We start from the raw sequence: 22,331 nt of genomic DNA, 5'->3' as shown, positions 1-22,331 counted from the left end.
TTTTCCGTACCTTTTCATATTCTCCGTACACGTACTTACTAGAATGTCGGAGGTAGAACTACAACCACCCGGAGTCTCCGTTGTTTTACAGATACAGGTACAGGCAGCAGATTCCAGACTTAATGACACTCTCCCAAGGGACCGGAAAAACCACGAAACAATAGATATATTGTTAAGCATTACTAAGATTTGTTCTAATTCAGAAAGACGTCGAAAGCAAATCAACATTGCGATATCCAGGCACAAGTTCACTCAACTTCTGTTGGATAAATTATACAGTATTTCAGATTCCCTTGTTCAGAGAGTTCCAATCAGCTAGCAGATTACCAACCAATAGAAAAATATTTCTATACAGAATTCTAGCTGATAAATGAAGAAAATCAAACATGAAATATATGATTCTATTAACTGTACACTAGTTTATGAAACTGCAGCAAGTTCTCAAAACCCAGCCCCTCAGTTTACCCCAAGTATAGACCATGCCTGTGATGAATACGGATAACATACATAGATGTAACACTAATACATAATTTATAATTAATGTACACAAGAACTTTATGAAGCTGCGGTGACTTGTCAAAATCCCGCTTTCAGCTTATCCAAGTATAGACCATGTCTGCGAAGAATACGGATCTGAACAAAAAGGAAAGAAGTAAGATTTAAAAAAAGAAATGTGTAAACTATACATGTAAAGAAGTTTGCTAGTCTATTGTACAACAAATTGTTATATGACACCACACCATCCCTTAATTGTGTGACGCTTTTAGATGAGGTTATTAATCATGCAAAGTGATAATGATGCACAATGAATTGAGTGTGTGATGAATTGATGATCACATAAAAGAGTTCTGTATAATAGCTTGTCAAAAGTCGAGTTTATATATTGAGCAACTAAATTCACAGCACATTTTCACATGACAAATCAATAAAAGCATGATCAAAATCTCTGCTAGTAAGGCATCCATGAATTATATTCTTTAAATATTTTTACAATAAAAAAATTACATGACTAAATAGAAAATCAGGCATACACTTTCATCTAAGAAGCATCATTTCATGACAGATCCAAAAGAAAAGGTACCTGAGCAAAGGCATAAATAGCTTGCAGAATCCTGATATAATCAGTCCCCAACATTTGAATGACGACGTCCGCCAAAAAAGTTCCCCACATCCTAAGAACAAAGTGATAAATTTATGTGGACTAATTACAAAGACCACGGCAGGGGGAAGAGAATAGTAAACATACATTCTATGTGTTGTTTCAATTGTTCCATATAAAATTTTTACACTATTCATATACTGATTTTTTACTACATTAGTTTACTGCAAAGTAATAGATAAAAACAAAAGCTACGTATAAATTGCACCATCATGTGAATGTGATAATAACTATTATCACTCCGCCTTTTTTCTCTATCATGTGTTAGTATTATATGGGCAAAGTTGACATTTCCCACCGTCTCAATCTTTTTTCTTAAATTTGTACCCATACCAAATGATGCAATCAAAATAAACTGAGGAAGTATTATATTATTGAAATTGTTTAGATGTATGTAATTAAATATCAGCATTTCTTAATTTTACTAAAACACATTAATGGTAAAAGTGCATTGGCAAAATTACACTACATTGATTTCAATTAGTACAGATAGTAACAAAACATAGTTCATTTAGGAAATGTAGGACAATAATCACAAAACGTTTATAATTATGCTGAAAATTTTCATCATGATGATATTCAATAGTATAGAATATGGATCAAGAATTCTTATTGGACCTTAATTAATCTCTAGTGCTTCCCACATGCATGATTTACATATTTCCTATGTATGACGGGACTAATCTTTTTTCTATCATTCATTACACATTTAACTTCAGGTCAAAAGACTCTAGTACTTCTCATCTTCCGAGAGAGTCTTCGGCATGTACAAAAGACTTTCTCGGAAATGATTTCTCTCTCTAACTCTGCAAAGATTTGTTGAGAATGAATTGAAGTGAACAATGAGAAGCTCCTTGTATAGAAAATGAAGGCAGAGAACCACAAAATCAATAGTGAAACTCAAACAAAAATCTAAGGTAGATAGCAATTTACAAAATCACTGCCAAGTGTACAAGCCTAATTGACAAAGATGATTTTGTGAGGACACGTCATCTAGAATACTGAAGTCAAGATAGTCGAAAATCATGCTCAATAATCAACCTTTCACAAAGATGTGACTGTCAAATGCTCTCAAAAAATCTTAAAACTTCAAGTGTTGACAAAAAGAATGAGGCATGGCTCACGCGTGAATGGATGAAGTATGACTTCAAGGGCACATTACCCACCAGCCAAAAGCAATGCAAACCCTATGCCCAAGTCATGCAGTCCTCATAACCTTGTGTGTTACTGACTACGACACAACACCATGTAATGAGATTATGGCCTAATCCAAGCCCTTAAATACATAAGCCTGTGGCAAGGCCTCGCAACTCATCAATTTTTTAGAAACTTGGAATCTTAAAGCATGCAAAAGGCCTTTTTTCGCAATTTCATTGGGCCAATGAGGGTTTGCACCGCATAGGTCTTCAAAAATAATACACGGTTTAAATAAATGTTTTCTTCAATAAGACACCCAACTACACGTCTGCTAGCACATGTTGTGCAGTAGCTGCACGCCTGCCAGCATGCCATGGCCTACATGACCCACATACCCATGCAAGTACAATAACACACTCCTAGCCCCAAACCATACAAATTACATACACAGATACAGATTTAAGAGGGAAAAGAAGAGAAAGAGACATACATTGTATGCTGAAGAAGAAAGAAAACTGACAATGCAATATTATTATGATGTTATCTAGGGGAAAGTAATTACACTAGGTCACTAGAAATACGAGAGGCTAATTTTCCCAAGACAAAAAGGAATGATTACAGACTTTTATGATGGATTTCTCTCTAAAAGTAGCTCTTTTTTTCCACTAAAAAGAATTTTCTCAGCATAACTAACATCCTCATGTATCACTTGCCTCCTAATAAGAAACAGATTGCCTACGACTCTTTTACCCTTTGTTGCACCACCTATAAGTAAAGCAAATGGGTGGGCTTTTAGGTGGATGCAGTACAACCACCTGCCCCAAAATCAAACCAACCACAACCATAAGCCACCAAACAATTGGATCTAAGAGAAAGAAGGAGAGAGAGGGAGTTACCATGAATTAAGGGGAAGGGCCGCGGCGAAAGAGAAGGGAATCTAGGGGGAAGATAGGGGCACCAACAATGGAGGTTGTTGTAGAGTAAATAGAGGGGTAGTGGTGGTGATGGTTGCATGTTAGGTTTCCCATCCTTTGTTTTTAAACAAACATGAGAAATCCGAGGGCTTGTCATTCTATTTTCTCCTTGTATCCGTTTCCTTCTTAGAAAACAAAAGCATGCCCCCTTGATGAAGAAGTAGGACATCTTACACCTATTTCATATGGATGATGACACTTCCACAGGCTAGGCACAAGTTATAGACTCCTAACTAAAAAAATACCTTTAATTTTAAGTTGGGATATTTAAATCTAGGCTACCTAATCAAAACTTCTTGTGAAAAGGTCCAACTATTTTGGGATCTACGAATTGCATGGATTGATTTTGCAGGCAATAAGCAAACTAAATGCATGCTTCACAATCATTTTTGGTTCATGTAGCCGACCCCACTTACGTGATTAAGGCTTTGACTGATTGATTGAATTTGGTCTGGGCAAAAGATTAGGGGAAACATTTAAAATCAATAAGAATGGAGAAGACACTGATAAGGGAAAAGGAAAACTTCATATAGAATAGAAAATAAAGCAATGAACAACTACAAGTAACAAATCCAGAAGTGACCCCTCTTCTATCCAAGGAATCTGGCACACTAACTGTAGCAGATGGCAATCAATGTTAACTCTATTAGACTATTTCACAAATTCATGTCTTCTATCAGAAAGAAAAAAAATGAAAATGAACAAAATTTGTATTGCAATTATAGAGAATGATCAGTAAAATATGTTCAATTGCATCATCCTAAAGGAGGGGTAATGGAGTTAACTGAATAAGTGAACATATCAGACCCTGAGAATTCATCAAAATTAAAATTAAAAAAGAAGAGAAAGTAAAAATAAAAAAAAAGGAAAAGAAAGCTAGGCACAGTCACTTACATTGGACCAATGAATGCAGCTAGACTGCGAAACCCAAGATACTTTGATGCAGCCCCAGTAAACCCCTACAAAAAACCACACAGAGTCTAAGTTTAAATAATGGAATAAAAATTGATAGTTAATTAAGCCTTGCCATTACTTGCAAATACAAAGGGAACAAAGATGGATATATACAGAACTTTTTTTGATAGATAATGAGCGTTTAGTGATTCACAAGTCATTGTGAGAGTGTGTTTAATCACACTTTGAGTGGAGCTAATAAAAAGGAGTTTTTTTTTTTTTTTTCGGGGGGTGGGGGGGTGGGGGTGTACTTGGTTAAAAATCCAGGAGGGGACGTGACAAAACCAAAAAAAAACACTTTTAGGTTCTTTATAAATATTGGTTCCTATAAGCCCTTTAGCAATTAGCACTTACCAGTAACTCTATGACACTTATTGACATGGGTTATTATACTCGTAGTAGATTAGATAATATACCTACCAAGCATTCACACATTTACACCATAAATTGTTCTACCAAAACTGCTATCAACAAAAGAAATATGCGTTCACCTTGACAAATTAACCATTACAATCAGTTCAGTCAGGGCTACAATTTTAGTTCAGATAAATATTGGTCAAAGATTTAGCATTGATGTCATATTTAATAATAAATTTGTGTACACGTCATATTTGGATTATCTAATTTGAGTATATTTCAGTTCTGTTAGTGTTTATGAGTTTTGGATAAAAAAAATTGGGCATCCATGACAGTTTTCCCAGGTGCCTACAGCATAGGTCTACCCAAGCTCTACTTAGGCAGCCTCTTCTCGTCAATTCATATTTATGCAGATTGCTCTAAAAAAATACACATCTAATTGAGCATTTACTGCAACAAATTGACCAAGTTGCAAGACTGGCATTAATTCTAGTTCCACTTTGACTACATATGCCAAGCAAAATAAAACAGCCTGCAATTTCAACCTTGGCCTTCTACCACAAAGAATAATTGTATTTCTACCAGCGTAGAGAAATATTACAGTTATACTTCAGCACCCAAGCATCACAATATTTACTGAGCAAACATGACAGGAGAAGTGACAATGTTGGAAATGATGCTCATCAGTCTCTGCACTACTTAAAAAAAACAGCAGAAATTTGTGTAGAAAATTATTTATAGATAAGGCTATATCCAGTATCCACCATGTACTTGATACTAATGTATGTAATAAAATAATAATGTTAACAAGAACTTAGAGGTGCAATTGAAGCTACAAAGTGAGAACTGAAATAAATCTTTAAACGTGAATATGCAATAAAAAAAAATGAAGACAGAGAGTTAGACTGAAACAGCAAGCGGAGCAAATTCATGGAACCATACAACCTTCCTCAAATCAACTCATCTCATGAATGATAATTCCAAGAGATGTAAATTCCGATAAAGGAATTACCACCATTGATATGGATGCAAAATCTTACTCTTTGCCACATCTAAATTCAAAGCAGTGAGTTCAACATGATTTGGGTCCAAACCGTAAGCAAATTGTTTCCCCGCTGGTAACACACGTATGTCTAAAGATGGGGAGGTAATACAAAGAAACAATCTCATAGTCTCATTTACAAATAGCTAAATAGATCAGTTTAAATATGAATACACACCTTGTTAACAACTTTGCTATCCAGCTTATGTTTAGCTGCTTCAAAGAGCATTTTTCCTGATAGCCTAGTTGTAACCTAGCAAGGGACACACAACTGCAGACTATTAGGAGGAAAGCGAGGAAAATTGCAAGAGAGGATCCAAATTCCCTGATTATCTATATGATTGTACATGTCTTACCAATTCGGAAAGCTTCAACATCGAAATCAATTGACCACCCTAAACACAAAACTAAGGAAAAAATTACACAATCCAATAATAAGTATAAAAGAAATATACAAATTTAGAGAAAGATGTAAAAGACACAATACTTTAAGAAGCACAGAACATAGTTCTGCTGATCCAACTTTTAGAGCAGCGGCAGTATCCCAGTCTCTGAAATAATAATCAAATATGAAAACATTAAAAGATAAATGGCTAAACAACAGGCAAGGTATCAAATGATGCTCATAAAAACCAAATTTTTTATAAGCAGTTGATGACAGCACACAGCATGTCCATATAGTTAAAGTATTGGATTACTAAACAAATACAATCTGAAATCTGACGACATATTTCTAGTTCAATAAACCTGGCCTATACTTAGCACGTAGCTGCACAAAGAAAACACCTTATGCATCAGATAGCTCGCATATTGCTTATTAAATACATGGAGTACTTTAATTAAAAACAATCATTGCCCACAATAAAAGCAAAATGCTTTCTCCTACTGGAAAAGTTTATAAAATCCTATCTTATCTACAAAAGGCTTCCACTTCTAAAATCCTATCTTATCTTATCTACAAAATGCTTCCACTTCTAAAGAGGTTTACAAGATTTCCTAATTTTCTATAGCCTTCGCTTTTTTCCACTCTACTATTGTTCTTGTATTTGAATGTGGTAGGTTCCTTTACAAAAATGAATGGGCAGTTAGTAAAAATCATGTGTTAATATGTTAACTAAACTTTCTTAAATTTATAGAAAATCAAAGTAGACATTCTATGTGGAAACAAGTTAAGTGAATAAGACAGCAATCACTCATACGGCCCCCTAATAAAAGGTTGCAAGTAGGTTGCCTTATGTCTTAAGAACATTAGACTTTGACTTCACAATGGCCTAAGGTAACTCCACTACTGTTTCTTTCTTAGTAGTGATAAGCCTTGTTTAATTAACTTATATTTACTTATTTTGGAAAAAATAAGTTCATTAAGTTCATATCAGATCGTTTGATGTGCGGATTTTATCGATAAATATCTTTAGTTTAATGAAAAAAAATTATATAAATTATAAATAAATAAAGTACACATTATTACAAATCTAACAAGACCCCACATGACATTTTTTCTTTAAAGATTATTATCCACATAAGGTCAAAGTTTGGTCACAATACAATCTCTACAACTCTCTATTTTCAATCTAGCAAAAACTCCAAAGGCCCCAAAGCCCAAATTTAGGAAAATTTTGCATTTGGTATCAGCAAAAGGACCCTGCTTCACATTTACTACCGCTTTAATTTTTTATTTTAAATTGCTACCACCTAACTCAGAGTTTTTTAAAAACACTACCACTTAACGGACACCTTTATATTTCCGTTACCACCACCCAACCACCATCCAGCCACCACTGTTAAACATTAAACCACCGCAACCACTGCCAATCCACCACTGTCCAGCCAACCGTGAGCCTAACAACTCCCAACCGCAACTACTCCCTGCCGGCAACCACTCCCAACCGCAACTCTTGCCCGCGACTCCGACCCGCGACTCCAACCACCCTCGACTCCGATCCGCGACTCCAACCCGCGATTCCAACCACCCTATCGGCGCCGGCGTCGCGTTCCCAACCCCCTCGAAAACCCGATCTCACCCCCCTATCTCCCCTCGAAAACCCCCTCGACCCCAGCCCCTCTCCCCTCGGAAACCCGATCCCAGCTCCTCCTCGTCCCCATTCCCTTTTCTAGCCGCGACGAAGAATTCCCTGCCACCCAAAACCACCCTAAGCGAAACCATAAAACTCATTTAGGGTGGTTTCGGGAAGGGAAATAAGGGTTAGGGTTGTCGGTTTTGGGTGGGGAAGGGGAGGGCGGGGTTCGATTCCGACGCCGGCCACCGCATCTTTGGCCGCCGGCAGGGGGAGGGGGGCTGATGGGGAGGGCTAGGGTTTTTTGGTGGCTGGTTTTTATTTTCTGTTTTTTTATTTAAAAAAAAAAATTAATTTATTTTTTTAATTTTTTAATTTTTTTTTAATAAATTTAACGGAAATCCTAACGGATTCCGTTAAGTGGTAGTAATTTTAACAATTAGTGTGTTTGTGTGGTAGCAATTTAAAATAAAAAATTAAAGCGGTAGTAAATGTGAAGCAGGGTCCTTTTGCTGGTAGCAAATGTGAAATTTTTCCCAAATTTAAACAAGATAATAATTTCTTGAAGTATAATATTGTAGTACTTTCATAGTTGGAGGAATTTCCTCCTGATGTAACCGAAGCAGTGTTGGCTGACTTGAGCCTCTTGGCTTGATTTAATAAAAGTGTTTACTCCCCGTCAAAAAAAAAAAAAAAAAAAAAAAAAAAAAAGATAGTAGCTTCGTATTATTTGTATGAAATAACGTCATTTACCTTGAACATTCCCCAAGTATATGAATAAAGATCTCCACCTCCAAGTCCTCAGTCGATAATTTTGTAGAGCATGGAATTTTCAATTCATTTCTCACATCAAGCAAGACATTTCTATATGAAGGCCTCCACCCTCTGTTCACATATACAAGATAATGAGTCACATGTATTGAGTAACTATAATGTTCAAAGACTTAAGGAGACAACTCCACTCAGCATTTATTTATGTTTCATCATATCATTTAGTGTAACCAAAATAAACAAACATTTACGCCTTTTCAGCGAATGAACAATAACAAACTTCATGGCAAACCTTTATTTCAAAATGACAGCAAATTTACTGGAGCAATGACAGGATAAATAAATAAATAAATAAATAAACTCCGTTATCACCAATATTGTTCTTATCATATCACATAACTTAGATGCATGTTTTTCTAAGCACAAGAGCACACCACTTGGCATCTTATAGATTAAAAAAAAGTATTATGCTACCTTCTATATATCAAAATGATGTCACCTAAGCTATCATCTAAACCAATAAATAATTTTATTAATAAGAGATTGTAATAGAGTTTAAGTTTTATTAAATTACTAGCATTTGATTTACATCAAACAATCAAACAACCAATCAATCAAAGCCTTAGTCCCATCAGTATAACTTTTGATTTACATAAAACAATTTATAACTTCTATAACAAGTATATTTAATATCATCAAAATCATATAGAAATTTACTTAAAAACAAGATTCATTTTTTATATTGTTTAATGTCAAACAAAATATTGTTTAATGTCAAACAAAATATTGCTTACATCAATATTAATACAATATTATGTTTGAAAAATGTCATTAAAGTGTGAAAGTATAAACTACTAACACATGATGTAGTAACAATAAGCCACTATTGGCACTAAGTGTGGATATAGTTTCATCTTTTCCCTAAAACGGAAACATCATAATTGTTACACCATGTCCTTACTTAGTATGGATTCTTTTTTTTTTCCCCTACAGAATGGCTACTATGCTCTTATTTTTCACATGGGAACAAAGTCCACTTGCCTTAATCCATGTAATTTTCTTTGCTTCATATTCCCCTACTTTTTCATTTGAATCTATAACCTTTAAAGAGCCACAAGTTGGCAATTGGAAAACATTATGAATACCTTTTACCCCTTAAAATGCATATTTTACTTTTTCTCCTTTACATGCTTTAATAGCTTAATTTGGATAGCCCGGCTTGAATTAATTCACTCTCATAGCGATCTCTTCTCTCTTACACTCTTTCTCTTTCACCATTGAAGTGGCTTATAAGGTAAAATTTTTGGGGAAAAGGAAACTAGGGACCACACTCTTTCTTTCTCCTAATTGCATTTTAAACAAAGCTTTCAAACAAAATTCCTTCAATTCATTATGTTTCACTTTTCCTCCAAGCTAGCTATCATATGTATTGAAGATTAATCCTCCAATCCATTACATCCCCCGTCAACTATTTGGGTTTCATATACTATATATGTGTTTTATATCTTTAGGGCATTCGAGCCTTTCCAACATATTATAATGGCTAGCTTAATTGTCATATATGTTCTCGTGTTGAGTGTCATTTATGACACTCATAGGAGCAGATTTTAGGTTAACTTTGTAATCATTTTAATTTATTTTACATTGTTTTCTACACTTTTACTTTCTTTTATTTCATTTAGATAAAGTAATCAAATGCTTGTAGGATTTTTAATTCTTTAAGTCAGCCTATTCACTATTCACTTCATTTGAGATTTTTACTGAAGTGAAATTATTATTTCTAAACTTAATTATTTTTATTAAAATGAATTTTTTTTTTACTAATACTCAATTATATTTCTTATTTAAAGTTACTAATTTTTACTTAACTAAACTTAAATCTTCTTAATTGAATTGTTTTACTAAACTAAAGTTATTTTTACATTGTTTTTACGAAATATTATTTTTTTAAGGTGAAGTGAATAGGGTCTTACTTTGTATATAGAGAAACGAGAAAATTTCCTTCACAAGTCACAACCCACTCCTTATTGTAAACCACAAAAGCCTCAATTTTCATTCCCATCACCAAACATCTAACAAGTAACGTACTCCACAAGACACCTTATCATACACCACCCTAGCCAGCGGTACCTCACTGTTGTGTGACTGATTAAAAATAGTTATGCCCTTATGCCTAATTATTAGGAGTAGTAGTTACGTGTACTTGGTGATGAATAAAGGCTTTAGGAGTATGTTATTAGTGGGTCGATTTGTTTATTAGTCAACTGCATGTTTATTATGTTTATTATAGTTGAGAAATAGAGACAGTGGGTTTGTTTTCTTCAAAGCATATTTTGTTAGTGGAGTCATGCTCCTATTATTAAGTAATTAGTTGACATATTTTTAGCTTTGTTTTGTCCGCGATATTGGCCTATATAAGGCAAGGCAGTGACGTTTGTTTAAGGAAAAATGTAATTAATGAAATAGATATTAAAATTCTTCTCTTTCTCTTTATGTTAAAAAAACCAACATGGCGTCAAAGACAATCCAGGTTCGGTCTTAAGCCAAAAACACATTAAAAAAGAGTCGTGAGTGTTTCATTAGTGTTTGTCGTGGTATTTTTACGAGTAAGTTTTATGAGTGAGAAAGTATGACAAATGGTGGCATAAACTCGTCGTCGCAGCCCTTAATTCCCATGTTTAAATGTGAGAATTATCACTTATGGAGTCTCAAAATGAAGACCTTGTTCAAGTCTCAAGAGTTATGGTGGAGTATGGTTATGATGAGCCAAACCCGACACCGGCTATTCCCGATCAATATTTACGGGAAAATCGTAAGAAAGATTTGAGGCTCTATTGTTTATCCAATCAGCATTGAAAGATGAGATTTTTTCACGAATTTCCGCTGCGTCAACATCCAAGCAGGCATATGGGATATTTGAAGAAAAAATTCTTTGGAGATAAGAAGGTAATAGCAGTCAAATTACAAACACTTCGTAGTAGCTTTGAAAGTTTGGCAATGCAAGATAAAGAATAAGTTTAAAAATTTTAATCTAGAGTAAAATTTATGGTGATACTATCACAAATGAAACAATCGTGAGTAAGGTGTTGAGAGCTCTTAACAAAGTAAAGAATTATAAGCATGTTGTCATTGCAATATTGGAATCTAAGGACTTGTCAACTTATACATTTGATGAGTTCTTTGTTGGCTCATGAAAAAAGAACTGATAAGAGTGATGAAGAAGGAGAAGAAAAATTCCAAGTGCACGGGGCAACCTTCACAGGGGAGCATATGATGGTGGTGAAGGTAAGAGTGGCTTTGGTGGTCACAATCGTGGTCGTGGTGGTGTTCTACAAGGCCATGGTCAAGAAGAAAGTGGAGGACATGGTCAATCCACAAGAAATATGAGCAATGTTCAATGTTACTATTGCAAAAGGTATGGTCACAAAGAGGACTTTTGTTTGGATAAACAAAGAGATGAGCAAGGTGATTATTCTTTTTTTTTTTTTTTTTTCTCAAAAGGGCAAAGAGGAAAAGACTAAGCTCTTCTAAATCTAGTGTCGTGGTTGTGTCGTGAAAGTAGGGGTTGAGGTACCTTGAGTGTCGAGATTGTTAAAGTGTATCGAGTTCAAGTCGAAGTCCGTCGCCACAATATAGTCGTTGAAGTGTCGAGTTCCATTGTCCCAAGTTGTTGAAGTTAGTAGCAAGCTAGTTTATTAATTATTTATGGATTTGAATCAAAGGGGAGTGTTGTGTGATTGATTAAAAAAAGTTATTCCTAATTATTCGAAGTAGTAGTTACGTGTACTTGGTCATGAATAAAGGCTTTAGGAGTATGTTATTAGTAGGTTAGTTTGTTTTTTAGATAACTGCATAGTTATTATAGTTGAGAAATATTATGAGATAGTGGGTTTTTTTTCTTTTTAGCATATTTTGTTAGTGGAGTCGTGCTCCTATTATTAAGTAATTAGTTGGCATATTTATATCTTTGTTTTGTTCGTGATATTGGCCTATATAAGGCAAGGCAGTGATTTTGTTAAAGGATGAATGTAATTAATGAAACACTTGTATATATTCAAATTCTTCTCTTTCTCTTGTCTTTCTCTTTATATAAAAATAACCAACACTCACATAACCAACTGATAAGTGACATTTATGTCACTCCTAGGGGTAGTGTTTAGGTTATTTTCGTGTTTATTTTTCCCTTATTTTACCTTTTATTCTCTTGTTTTCTTTTTAATAAAGTTTCTTGTTTATTTCTTAGTTTTAGTATGTTTTATTTAATTTCTTTATTTAATTGGTTTCTAGTTTATTTTCGTATTTTATGTGTTTTTGTTTTATTTTATTTGGTTCCTTTCCTTTGTTACTTTTATAGTTTTATTTAGTTTTAAGTTTATTTTATTTACTTGTATAGTTTTATGTCTTTATTAGTTTTAGTTTTATTTCTCTCATTTCTATTTTTTCTTTTATTTATTTTTATTAGTTTAGTGTTACTTCTCTTTTTCTATTTTATTTTATTTATTTCCTTTTTATTTATTTTATTTTATTTGTCTCGGTTTCACACTTTTATCCTCGGGTTTGTTTGTGTGTAGGCTCGAGTTCAAGGTCCAAGTCAAGGCTTTTCAATTGCTGCCCTGCTACTTGCTGCTGCCCCTTATCCTTCACCCCACCATCTCCTATCTTCCACCACACCAACTAAACACCAATTCCCTTGCTCCATCTCCCCTGTTCTAAACACCTAGCAGCCTCAACAACAACAACAATCACATCACCACTCAGCAACACCACCAAGACCGCCACTAACAACCCACAATCAACCACCAATCACCACCAGCCACGAAAACCCACAGCACCACTGCTCTCACCAACACGCAACCCCACAACCAACAACAACAGCAACAGCAACGAACACAACACCAACAATAAACACCTCACGCAACCACCAGCTCTACCAATTTACAGCAGCTCCAACATCTCCGCGCCACAATTGCAGGACCAGAACCACCGTCAGCCACCTCCAATCAGAGCAGCCCGCATCTGCAATTCACCCCTCAATTTCGACTCAATTCGCAATACCCTTCAGAGCGGACATTCACTCAACCGAAGCGGCCGCTCCATTTTTGGTTCAATTTCACCAATTCAAGGCAGAAGCTTAGAGCGGACGCTCTAATGGGTATGAGCGACCGCTCCATCTTTATCGAGCTTAATTGTACGGATTAATGAGCCTCAACGGTCATGATTGCTTCGATTAATCCAAAGGCCACGATTGAAGGTGATCGATGGTGATGATTTGGAGGTTCATGCGTGAATGGTGAGGATGAGAATTCAGAGCAGCTAAAGAATACGAAGAAGAAGAGGGTCTGCTGTTTTTTGGGGGATTTGGGTTTTAATTATTTTCTTTTCTTTTTATTTTATTTCCTTTTTCCTTTCTCTTTTCTTTTTTCTTTTTATTTTCTTTATTTATTTTTCTTATTTTTTTAGCTTAGTATATATACCCATATTTGGGGTAATTAGAAGGAACTTTTCAATCATCCATCTATTATTCTACTCTCTAATTAGTTTTTAGGAGAGCTTCTCTCTCTAGGTTTAGCTTAGGGTTAGGGTAGTTTAGAGAGAGAAAGTGAGGGTTTCACCATTGTTGAACTTGGATTTTGAAGAAGAAATTGATCATCTTTTCTATTGATTTACATCTTCAATCAATGAGAATCTCTAACTCTCTCTCCTCTATTTTTATTGCTTTATTTTGATTATTATTTTTGTTGTTGGTATTGCTTGTTAATCATGTTGATTTTTGGTTATTTGTTAATTAATCTTGTTATTATCATGATTAGTGAGTAATTTCCCCATTAAGGGGATGGTTGTAGTGTAGTTGAATCTTGAGCATGTTCTAGGTTTAGAGTTGATTTATTTGTGATTAAAGTCTTTATATGCTTGATATTCTTTAATCTTCTTGCAAGTGCACATTGTTGGTTGATTAAAGGTGAATCTTTGCTAACAAGGAACGGAAGTTGACTTAGTTAAGGTTCATTAGGATCGATTGTTATTTAATAGTACCTCCTAGTATATGGTTCTAATGTGGAAACATACAGGCTATGTTAGGAGAAGCCAATTGACCCCGGAAGGCGGCTAGATTGGATCCTTTATTTCGATATTTGAGCATGTTTAGTTCATAATTAATTCAACTTCTATGCTTTTGTTTATGTTCAAGTGAATGCTATACCTAAACCATTTCCCTTAATGTTTTATTTCTTGTTTTAGCATCTTTAGACTTTAGTTCATTTATCTCCTATTCCGGACTAGCTTAATTGTCGATAACATTTGGTGGTGTTTAACCGTTCTCTGTGGCTCGACCCCTATGCTTGCCTTATACTCGTATTAGGTTTGTTTAGGTTGTATAAATTGTATTTGATCTAGGGATAGACAAGTGACGACGCGTTTATTACCTTGTCACAAACACTCATAAAAATACTAACATCTCTATACTTCCACACAAACACATAGCAAAGCAAGTAGGACATTCCACCATCTAAAACCAACCTTTACATCCTCAAGTCCTCATAGCCTTGCCTAACAACATCAACTCGAAACCTTCACTTTCTTGCCACACCCCTACATTCCATGTACAAAATTCCATACACCCAGCAATTCACCTATGCTGCTGTTCACCCTCATTACTAGCCCTTGCTCACTTAAGCAATACCACAATAGCAGCACCTCACCTCACCTCACCACCAAGGCAGACAATCAACAACCAACACCAGCCCCACCAAATCATCACACATCCCATCTCGCCCTGCAGCAACTGGCTTACAGTGGCCTCAACTGCCACTAATAGATCAATCTGAAGGGGTAGTATAGGTATTCTAGTTTATACTAGTTTGTTAGGGTTAATAGTCCTTAGTTTATATAGGTAGAGAGGAATAGAATGAAGGCAGGCAGAAATTGATTAGGAAAACCTAGAGAGAGTCATGGCCTAAAGCCATTTTGGATAGTTATGAGCTAATTTCACAATTGAATATTGATAGCCTTAAGCTATTATCCTATCTTTTGTAACTATTCAAACATTATCAATCAAAATCCAAGCTTTAATCTTTATTTACTTGCATTATTAAATCAGATTATAATCCCCGAAAATCAGTCCATTACACTTGGTATCAGAGCTCCGGTGTCGGAAACCACCACTACGAATTTTTAAAAAAAAAATGGTGTTTGTTATTGCTGGAAGAGAGGAATCACAACTTATGCAAAATTAGATACAGGAGGGATTCACATACATTTAGAGAGCGTTGAATTTCAAATCTGAATGACCAACGAAGAGTTAGATGTGAGCTTCAATTATCTGAGTTTAATGGAAGGAATCTAGATAATCGGGTACTTCAACTAGAGGATACTTTCCAATTTTTCCAGTTTAATGAGGTGAAATTGAAGGCTGCCATCATTGGGCTTAGCGGCAAGGCGTTGGAGTGGTTTGAATGTGAACACAGGTGGCTACCAATACGTGAGTGGCGGGTTTTGAAGAGAATGTTGGCGAGTCGTTTTAGCTCGTCATCTACAACGCCTTGGCATGTTCTGCCACAATTAATCAAAGTGGAAACGAAGGTGTCACCTCAAATATTCTCAAAAGAGATAGAGGAAAGCACGAAGAGAATCATAAAAAATGTTCAAAGAAATTTGGACAAAATCGCTAACAAAGCTTCTTCTCCTATGAAGAGGAAGGAAGGAGATTCTCAAGCAAAATTGGAAGATGAAATTGAAAACGTAGATAATGAAGTGGAGGAGCAAATACACCCTAGATTAGAGGATGATAAGGGAAATTTTGTAGGGGGTGTTACTGTTGGTAGTTCGGTAAACCTTGGCGGTGAGTTGAATTGCGTAGATAGTCGGTTAACGGAGCCGGAGTTGTCGCAAGGAAATTTAAATATGGCGGAAGGCAGGGAGATTTCGGTAGTGGTTATACCGGCGGAGGTGGTGTTGTTGGTGGGCCTGAATAACCCAACTAGAGTTTTCGGGTGTGGTGGTACTGGTAGTTGCGGCTCCGGTAGCGAAATTGGTGGTGGAACTCATGAAATTGGGGGTGTTCTCGATAGTATACGAGGGAACAAGGCTGGTATCATTTGTGGTGGTTGGTTAGGATCAGTTTTTGAGAAAGGTGGAGCCGATGGTAGTGGGTCCAGCGGTGGTCCAGGCCGGAAAAGGTGAACATGGTTGTAAGACCAACACAAGCGGTGGCCTGAATAGGGATATAGGCGGCTTTGTGAAAGGAGGGTCTGGTGCGTGTGGATTTGGTGGTGGTCCAAGTTGGTGGTTCGACGGAGAAAAAGGTGATGAAAGGTGCAGGAGCAGGGATGGCGGAAGCGGCATGGGCATGGCAAAGGCGAGATCAACGGTAAAATTGAGTCGTCACTGTGGATGGTTGCGAGAAAGGGCAATGACTTTACCGACGGTGGTTTCTTAGCAGAAGAGTTTTGAATTATGGTGCCGGAGGTGGTGGGGATCTTGTAGGGTGGGGACCACGGTGGGAATTACACCTACTTTCAGAAGGTGGGTACAAAAAAAGGACAACTAAGCTACGAAATGGCTCGGAGAGGAAGCCAAGTGTGGAAGGTGCTAGAAGGGGTGGAATTATAAATGTGATAGCTGATGACGTGGCAAGTGACGATAATAGTGATGAGATTGGTGATCTTGTTGATGAAGGAGTAATTGGATCACGTGAGATCTATGAAGTTGGGCCAACTACAACATGGCCCAATTTTCTATTCCATGCTCCAAAGCCTAACATCTCTACCCCACAATCATTTTTATCATCCAACACTCTTCATAAACTAAACCCATATGTTCAGGCACAATGGGCCCAAGATTTATGACTATACTTCTAAGTCCAATCTTCCTGCCATATTCTTTAACCCCCAGTATTCCACCCTTCAACTCCGAACTTCATCCATTCAAACAAACATTGATCTCATCCAAGCCTTCATACCAAACTATCTCTCATTTTCCCTCACCTAAAGTGACTGTCATATCAATGCATACATCCCTTACTTCACCCAAAATTCAATTGTTTCCCATGACAAGTTGCTGCAATTTTCTGCTACTACGTTAAGGCTCATGAAGAGAGTAATATCTTACCGCAATGAACAACAACCCTCTATGCAGCCCACTCTTATTTTTGGCCGATTCAAGAGCTGGAACAATGATCATAGTTGTCGAGGCCGGAACTCGAATGCCGATTGTTATCCACCTTGAAGACAAGGTGGAAGTTTGGGGGGGGGGGGGGGGGGGGGGGGGCGGTATTGTAATAGATCAATCTGAAGGGGTAGTGTAGGTATTCTAGTTTATACTAGTTTATTAGGGTTAATAGTCCTTAGTATATATAGGTGGAGAGGAGTAGAATGAAGGCAAGCAGAAATTGATTAGGGAAACCTAGAGAGACTCGTGGCCTATAGCCATTTTGGAGATTTGTGAGCTAAACTCACTTTTGAAGATTGATAGCATTAAGCTATTATCCTATCGTTTGTAACCTTTCAAACATTATCTATCAAAATCCAAGCTTTAATCTTTATTTACTTGCATTATTAAATCAAATAATCAAATTATAATCCCCAAAAGTCAGTCCATTACACTGCAGCTCAAGCATGCAGCAGCAACAAGTTGCGCCCAGAGTTTGTTAGTTTCGACTAGTTTGTGCCTTGAATATCTGCTTCCGCGCCCATAGTTCCGCGCCCTCTTTCCCAGGATTGATTCCATGTTGGGCTGGATTTCATTCAAAAAGATCATATAGTCTTTTTTATTGATCAATAATACTGGCAGTTGATGATGATTTGCAGATGATGACCATTGATTGCTATTGATGTTGACGATGGCGAATGATCAGATGATGACTGATGATTGTGAATTAAGCAGCCACGAAAAGAAAATGGAAGAAGGTGCTAATTTTCCTTCTTCATTTTTCTTTTCTTTTTTTACTTTAATTTCTTTACTTCTTTATTTCTTTTTTCCTTTTCTTTTCTTTTCATTTCATTTATCATTATATTACTTAGTCTAATTCCTTAAATACCCAATTGGGGTATTAAGAGACTTTAATTCACTTTTCATTTTTAGTTTTGGCGAGAAAATATTAGAGTAGATTAGGCTAGTTTAGGAGTGTATTTTTTAGGGTTTGTTCTAGCCCTTTAGAAAGAGAATAGCTGAGGTTTAGAGAAAAAAGTAGTAATTCTCACAATAATGCTAGGAATATGAAGAATCTCACGGATAAATGAGGGTTTTAAGACTCTACTTATCAAAGGACATTAGATGGCGAGAGTTTATTTCAGTTGGTGCTTGCATGTTGTTTGATGTTAGGAGGTATGTTTAACGGCACAAAATTTCCTTCATCATCAACACATCAAGCTTTGAGCAATAACCAAAATTGTCTACAAACAAAACTAACTCTCCATAGACATAGATCTTTCAGTCAATGCAGAATTAAGAATAATATACATGCTTGATTATTCTGTAAAAACATACTTGAACAAAATATTAGTGCAAACATACTTTTATGAAGATGCTGTATACATCCAATTCACACATAGGCAGCATACTTTCTCCATTACAACAGGTTATATCAATTGTGAATTCCTTATGTATTTCACTGTCAGCATGCAATACTCAAAATGAATCCTTCGGTTTATCAACTCCACTTCCCAACCACTTATACCCCAGGAAAAGGACAAAAAAAAAAAAAAAAAAAAAAAAAAAAACACCTTAAGAGCAAGTGAACAAAAATTAAATTTAGAATAAAGGGAAATAGAAGGTTTTTTTTTTTTTCTTTTGAAAGGGAAATAGAAGTTTTGTAAATTTGTAATAGAAGAAATCTCACACACACACAGCAGAAAGTATAGTGGTGCAACTATTACTGAAAAAAGTAAGCTTGTAAGGTCGCTATTCAAAGTTTGACATAAACCACAACAGACATATAAATGAAAGGCACCAATAAAGTTATTTAAGAGCAAACACTGAGACAAACAAAGTAGAACAGGAACGAAAAAAATGATCAGTTCTAAAGAGGACTAACCTCAATGTAGAACGAGCATCAGCCGCAAGATATAAAAATCGAGACTCAAGAACTTCAATGAAATGTTCTCGCTGTTCAAAGTCCTCCTCAATCATGAATCGATCCAATTCAATCCCATTACTTAATGATTTTAGCAGGGGACTAAGGTAGCTGCGACACCACAGCAAAGGGAAATATATTTTTAAAAAATCAGAGAATTACACACCTAAATTATCATGAAATTCCTAAAATAAATAATATGCTCCCTCTATTCTAATTATTATATATCAAGACCATCTTCAATGCCCACCCTTTTGAGTAAGCAAATTTTCAAAGTATCATTATAAGAGTCTTGTTATAACTTTCGAGTAAGCAAATTTTCAAAGTACCATTATAATAGTCTTCTTATGAATGATCTCTAACCAAATGTGACATATTAAAGTCAAATGGAGTATATGATTTATACATACTACTAATAACATTTTCACATCAAAAATTCATATACTACTAAATCCCTGAAAATTATAATACCTGGGTCCAAAGAGGATTTTTTCAATCTCCAATAGTTCAGAGTTTGTAGCAAGTTCAAGAACTGCCCTCAACTCAGAATCACTAGCACCTGCACCACAGAAGAAAAAAAAAAAAAAAAAACAAACTAAATAAATAATTTAATAAAAAATCAGTAAAATTGAATTGAAAGAGAGACTAAAAAAGAAAAATTAACTAAAACAATGAGAGCGAGACAAGGAAAACCCACCAGTGGAATTGCGCGGAATTAAGGGAAAAGTGGTTGAATTTGTCGAATTGCGAGAGTAATGTTGGGCTTGGTGGTAGTTGGGATTGTTGTTAATTTGGATGGAATTGTAAGCTTTGAAAAGATGGAGCCTGGGAGAGGAGAAGGTGGTTGTTGTAATGGCGGAAGAGGAGAGAGAATAGCCATGGTTGAAGGAAACATGGTGATGGTTGATGCACGGCTGTGCAATTGCTGCTGTGCTTGTCATCCTAAACTCTTCCGTTTGCTCTCTGCTCAACGCTGAACTGGCACTGGTTAGGAATCCACCGCTAAAGCCATAGAGGACTAGTACCAATCCAAGTTTATGTATAGTTCGTAACTTTGGGCTCGTTCTCTTCATCTTATTTTCAGTTCAGTTCTAATCAATTCACTTTAGTTTCTAATTTTTCTTCTCTCATAAAATATTTAGTTTAGTTCAGTTCGGTTTTGTTCAGTTCAGATCAGTTCAGCTCTGTTCATTTCAGTTCAATTTTTAATTTCCTTCTCTCATATTAGTTCAGTTCGGTTTCGTTCAAATTAGTTCAGTTCATTTTAGCTCTAATCAATTCAGTTTAGTTCAATTCAATTTAGCTCAGCACGGTAAATCTGAACAGGCCCTTTGTATACTCTCTTGTACTCCGTATTAAGTCTGCTCTCATTCATCTTAAAATAATACGGAGTAATAATAATATAGGATCAAAATTTAGTATCTACATAATGCCCCTTATTGATTGACTTTGAATAAAACGATAATTAATGTTCGAGAAAAGACACAAAATTTTGATTTATGAAATACAATTAGTTTATTAACGTCAAAGATATAAACAGAGTTTAATGAAAATTCTATTTGATTTTTAATTAATTGAAACTTATCGTCGGTTTAGGTGCAGTTGAAAAACTAGCTCTCAAAAATGAAAATCCCACTTGATTTTCGATGAATTGCAACTTAGCCGTCGGCTTTGGTGGAGTTGAAAAACTAGCTTTGAAAAATGAAAATCACATATATATCACTACAAGAAATATTTTTTTTTTTTGCAACTTGATGAGTGTCATTTATAGCACTCATTTGGTTCTCTTTAGGGTGAAATTCATGCTATTTTATAGCACTTTTCTTTAGTTTTACCCTTTATTTCTTTAATTTGCACTTTTCTTAATTGGTTTTCTATTTTTGTGCATTTCTTGGTTTATTTTGTTATTTTCCCTTTTATTTGCTTGTTTTTGTTCATTTTTCAGGTTATGACCGTTATCCATGGATTCCCGAGCCTCCTTCCCAAGTTTTACGTCATTAAAGATGCCTTGTGCCCACCATTTGAAGCTCAAGAGTGAAGGAGTTCAAGTGCCAAGTCTTCTAGCTCGTGCATGCAAGCGGTGGGGGCACCATTTTCGGTACTGTTGAACCCACCGTGGGAGCTCCTTGAATACTGCCACCTTCAGTGTTCATCAACATCATCAAGTGGAGCGCACGAGGAAGAGCAAAGTTGAGAGTGAAGGAAGCTGCCCTGCTCCCAGGCGCGGGCGCGCCCTTCTAGATGGGTCTCTTTTCCGTACCCATTTCTCCATGGCCGCGCTTCCCTTTGGTCGCGACCGCGCCTGTACGAGTTTCTTTTGGACGATCTAACTAACTTCCTTTTGTAGTTTTCCTATATATAGTCTTTCCTTCTATTTTTAGAGAGAGAATTATTAGAGAATCATTCTAGAGATTAGATTAGACATTATTAGAAAGGTTTTTAGAGAGAGAAACACTAGTTTTAGAGAGATAAATTCATGGTTGATGATTGAAGATTGATGATTCTAAGCATTTTTATATTGATTTGAAGCAAGTTTGTAAGGATTTCTTTTACCTTAACGCAATCTTTAGCTTTTGATTTCAATTGTTTTGTTGATTGTTCAAGTTCGATTGATTTGTGATTGATTTTAGTGTGATTAATATGATGATGATGAATTTGTTGTTTAGCTTTGTTTTGATCTTGATTTCCATGGATTGTGAGTAGTTTACTTGCTAGGGTGATGGTGAAGCATATATGAGTAATGGATTGATGCTAATTGGGGGAAATTGATGGAGTTGATGATTTGATTAAATTGGTTGATTGATTATGTGCATGTGTGTGATTGATTAAAGAGTAGCTAACTTTGATTGTTGCA

At 35.8% G+C, this 22,331-nt stretch overlaps 1 protein-coding gene across 2 annotated transcripts; it reads right to left on the bottom strand.

The window, feature by feature from the left end:
* Positions 1-235: 235 nt before the first annotated feature.
* Positions 236-20,483, bottom strand: LOC145611138 (uncharacterized). 2 transcript variants are annotated; one of them, XM_081666383.1, is made up of 10 exons: positions 20,175-20,483; positions 19,949-20,036; positions 19,439-19,588; positions 8,392-8,523; positions 6,111-6,174; positions 5,980-6,018; positions 5,802-5,876; positions 4,165-4,229; positions 1,082-1,172; positions 236-633 (listed from the first exon to the last, which is right to left on the bottom strand). In XM_081666383.1, the coding sequence occupies exons 1-10, from the start codon at positions 20,416-20,418 to the stop codon at positions 577-579; spliced, it is 1,005 nt and encodes a 334-aa protein (XP_081522509.1). In that variant the 5' UTR covers positions 20,419-20,483; the 3' UTR covers positions 236-576. The 2 variants fall into 2 exon arrangements, with proteins under 2 accessions (XP_081522509.1, XP_081522510.1); XM_081666384.1 differs by lacking the exon at positions 5,980-6,018.
* Positions 20,484-22,331: the final 1,848 nt, after the last annotated feature.

Source organism: Chenopodium album, chromosome 24 (genome assembly GCF_948465745.1).
Source record: "Chenopodium album chromosome 24, dcCheAlbu1.1, whole genome shotgun sequence".
NCBI lineage: Eukaryota > Viridiplantae > Streptophyta > Magnoliopsida > Caryophyllales > Amaranthaceae > Chenopodium > Chenopodium album.
This window is presented reverse-complemented; position numbering and strand designations above follow the sequence as displayed.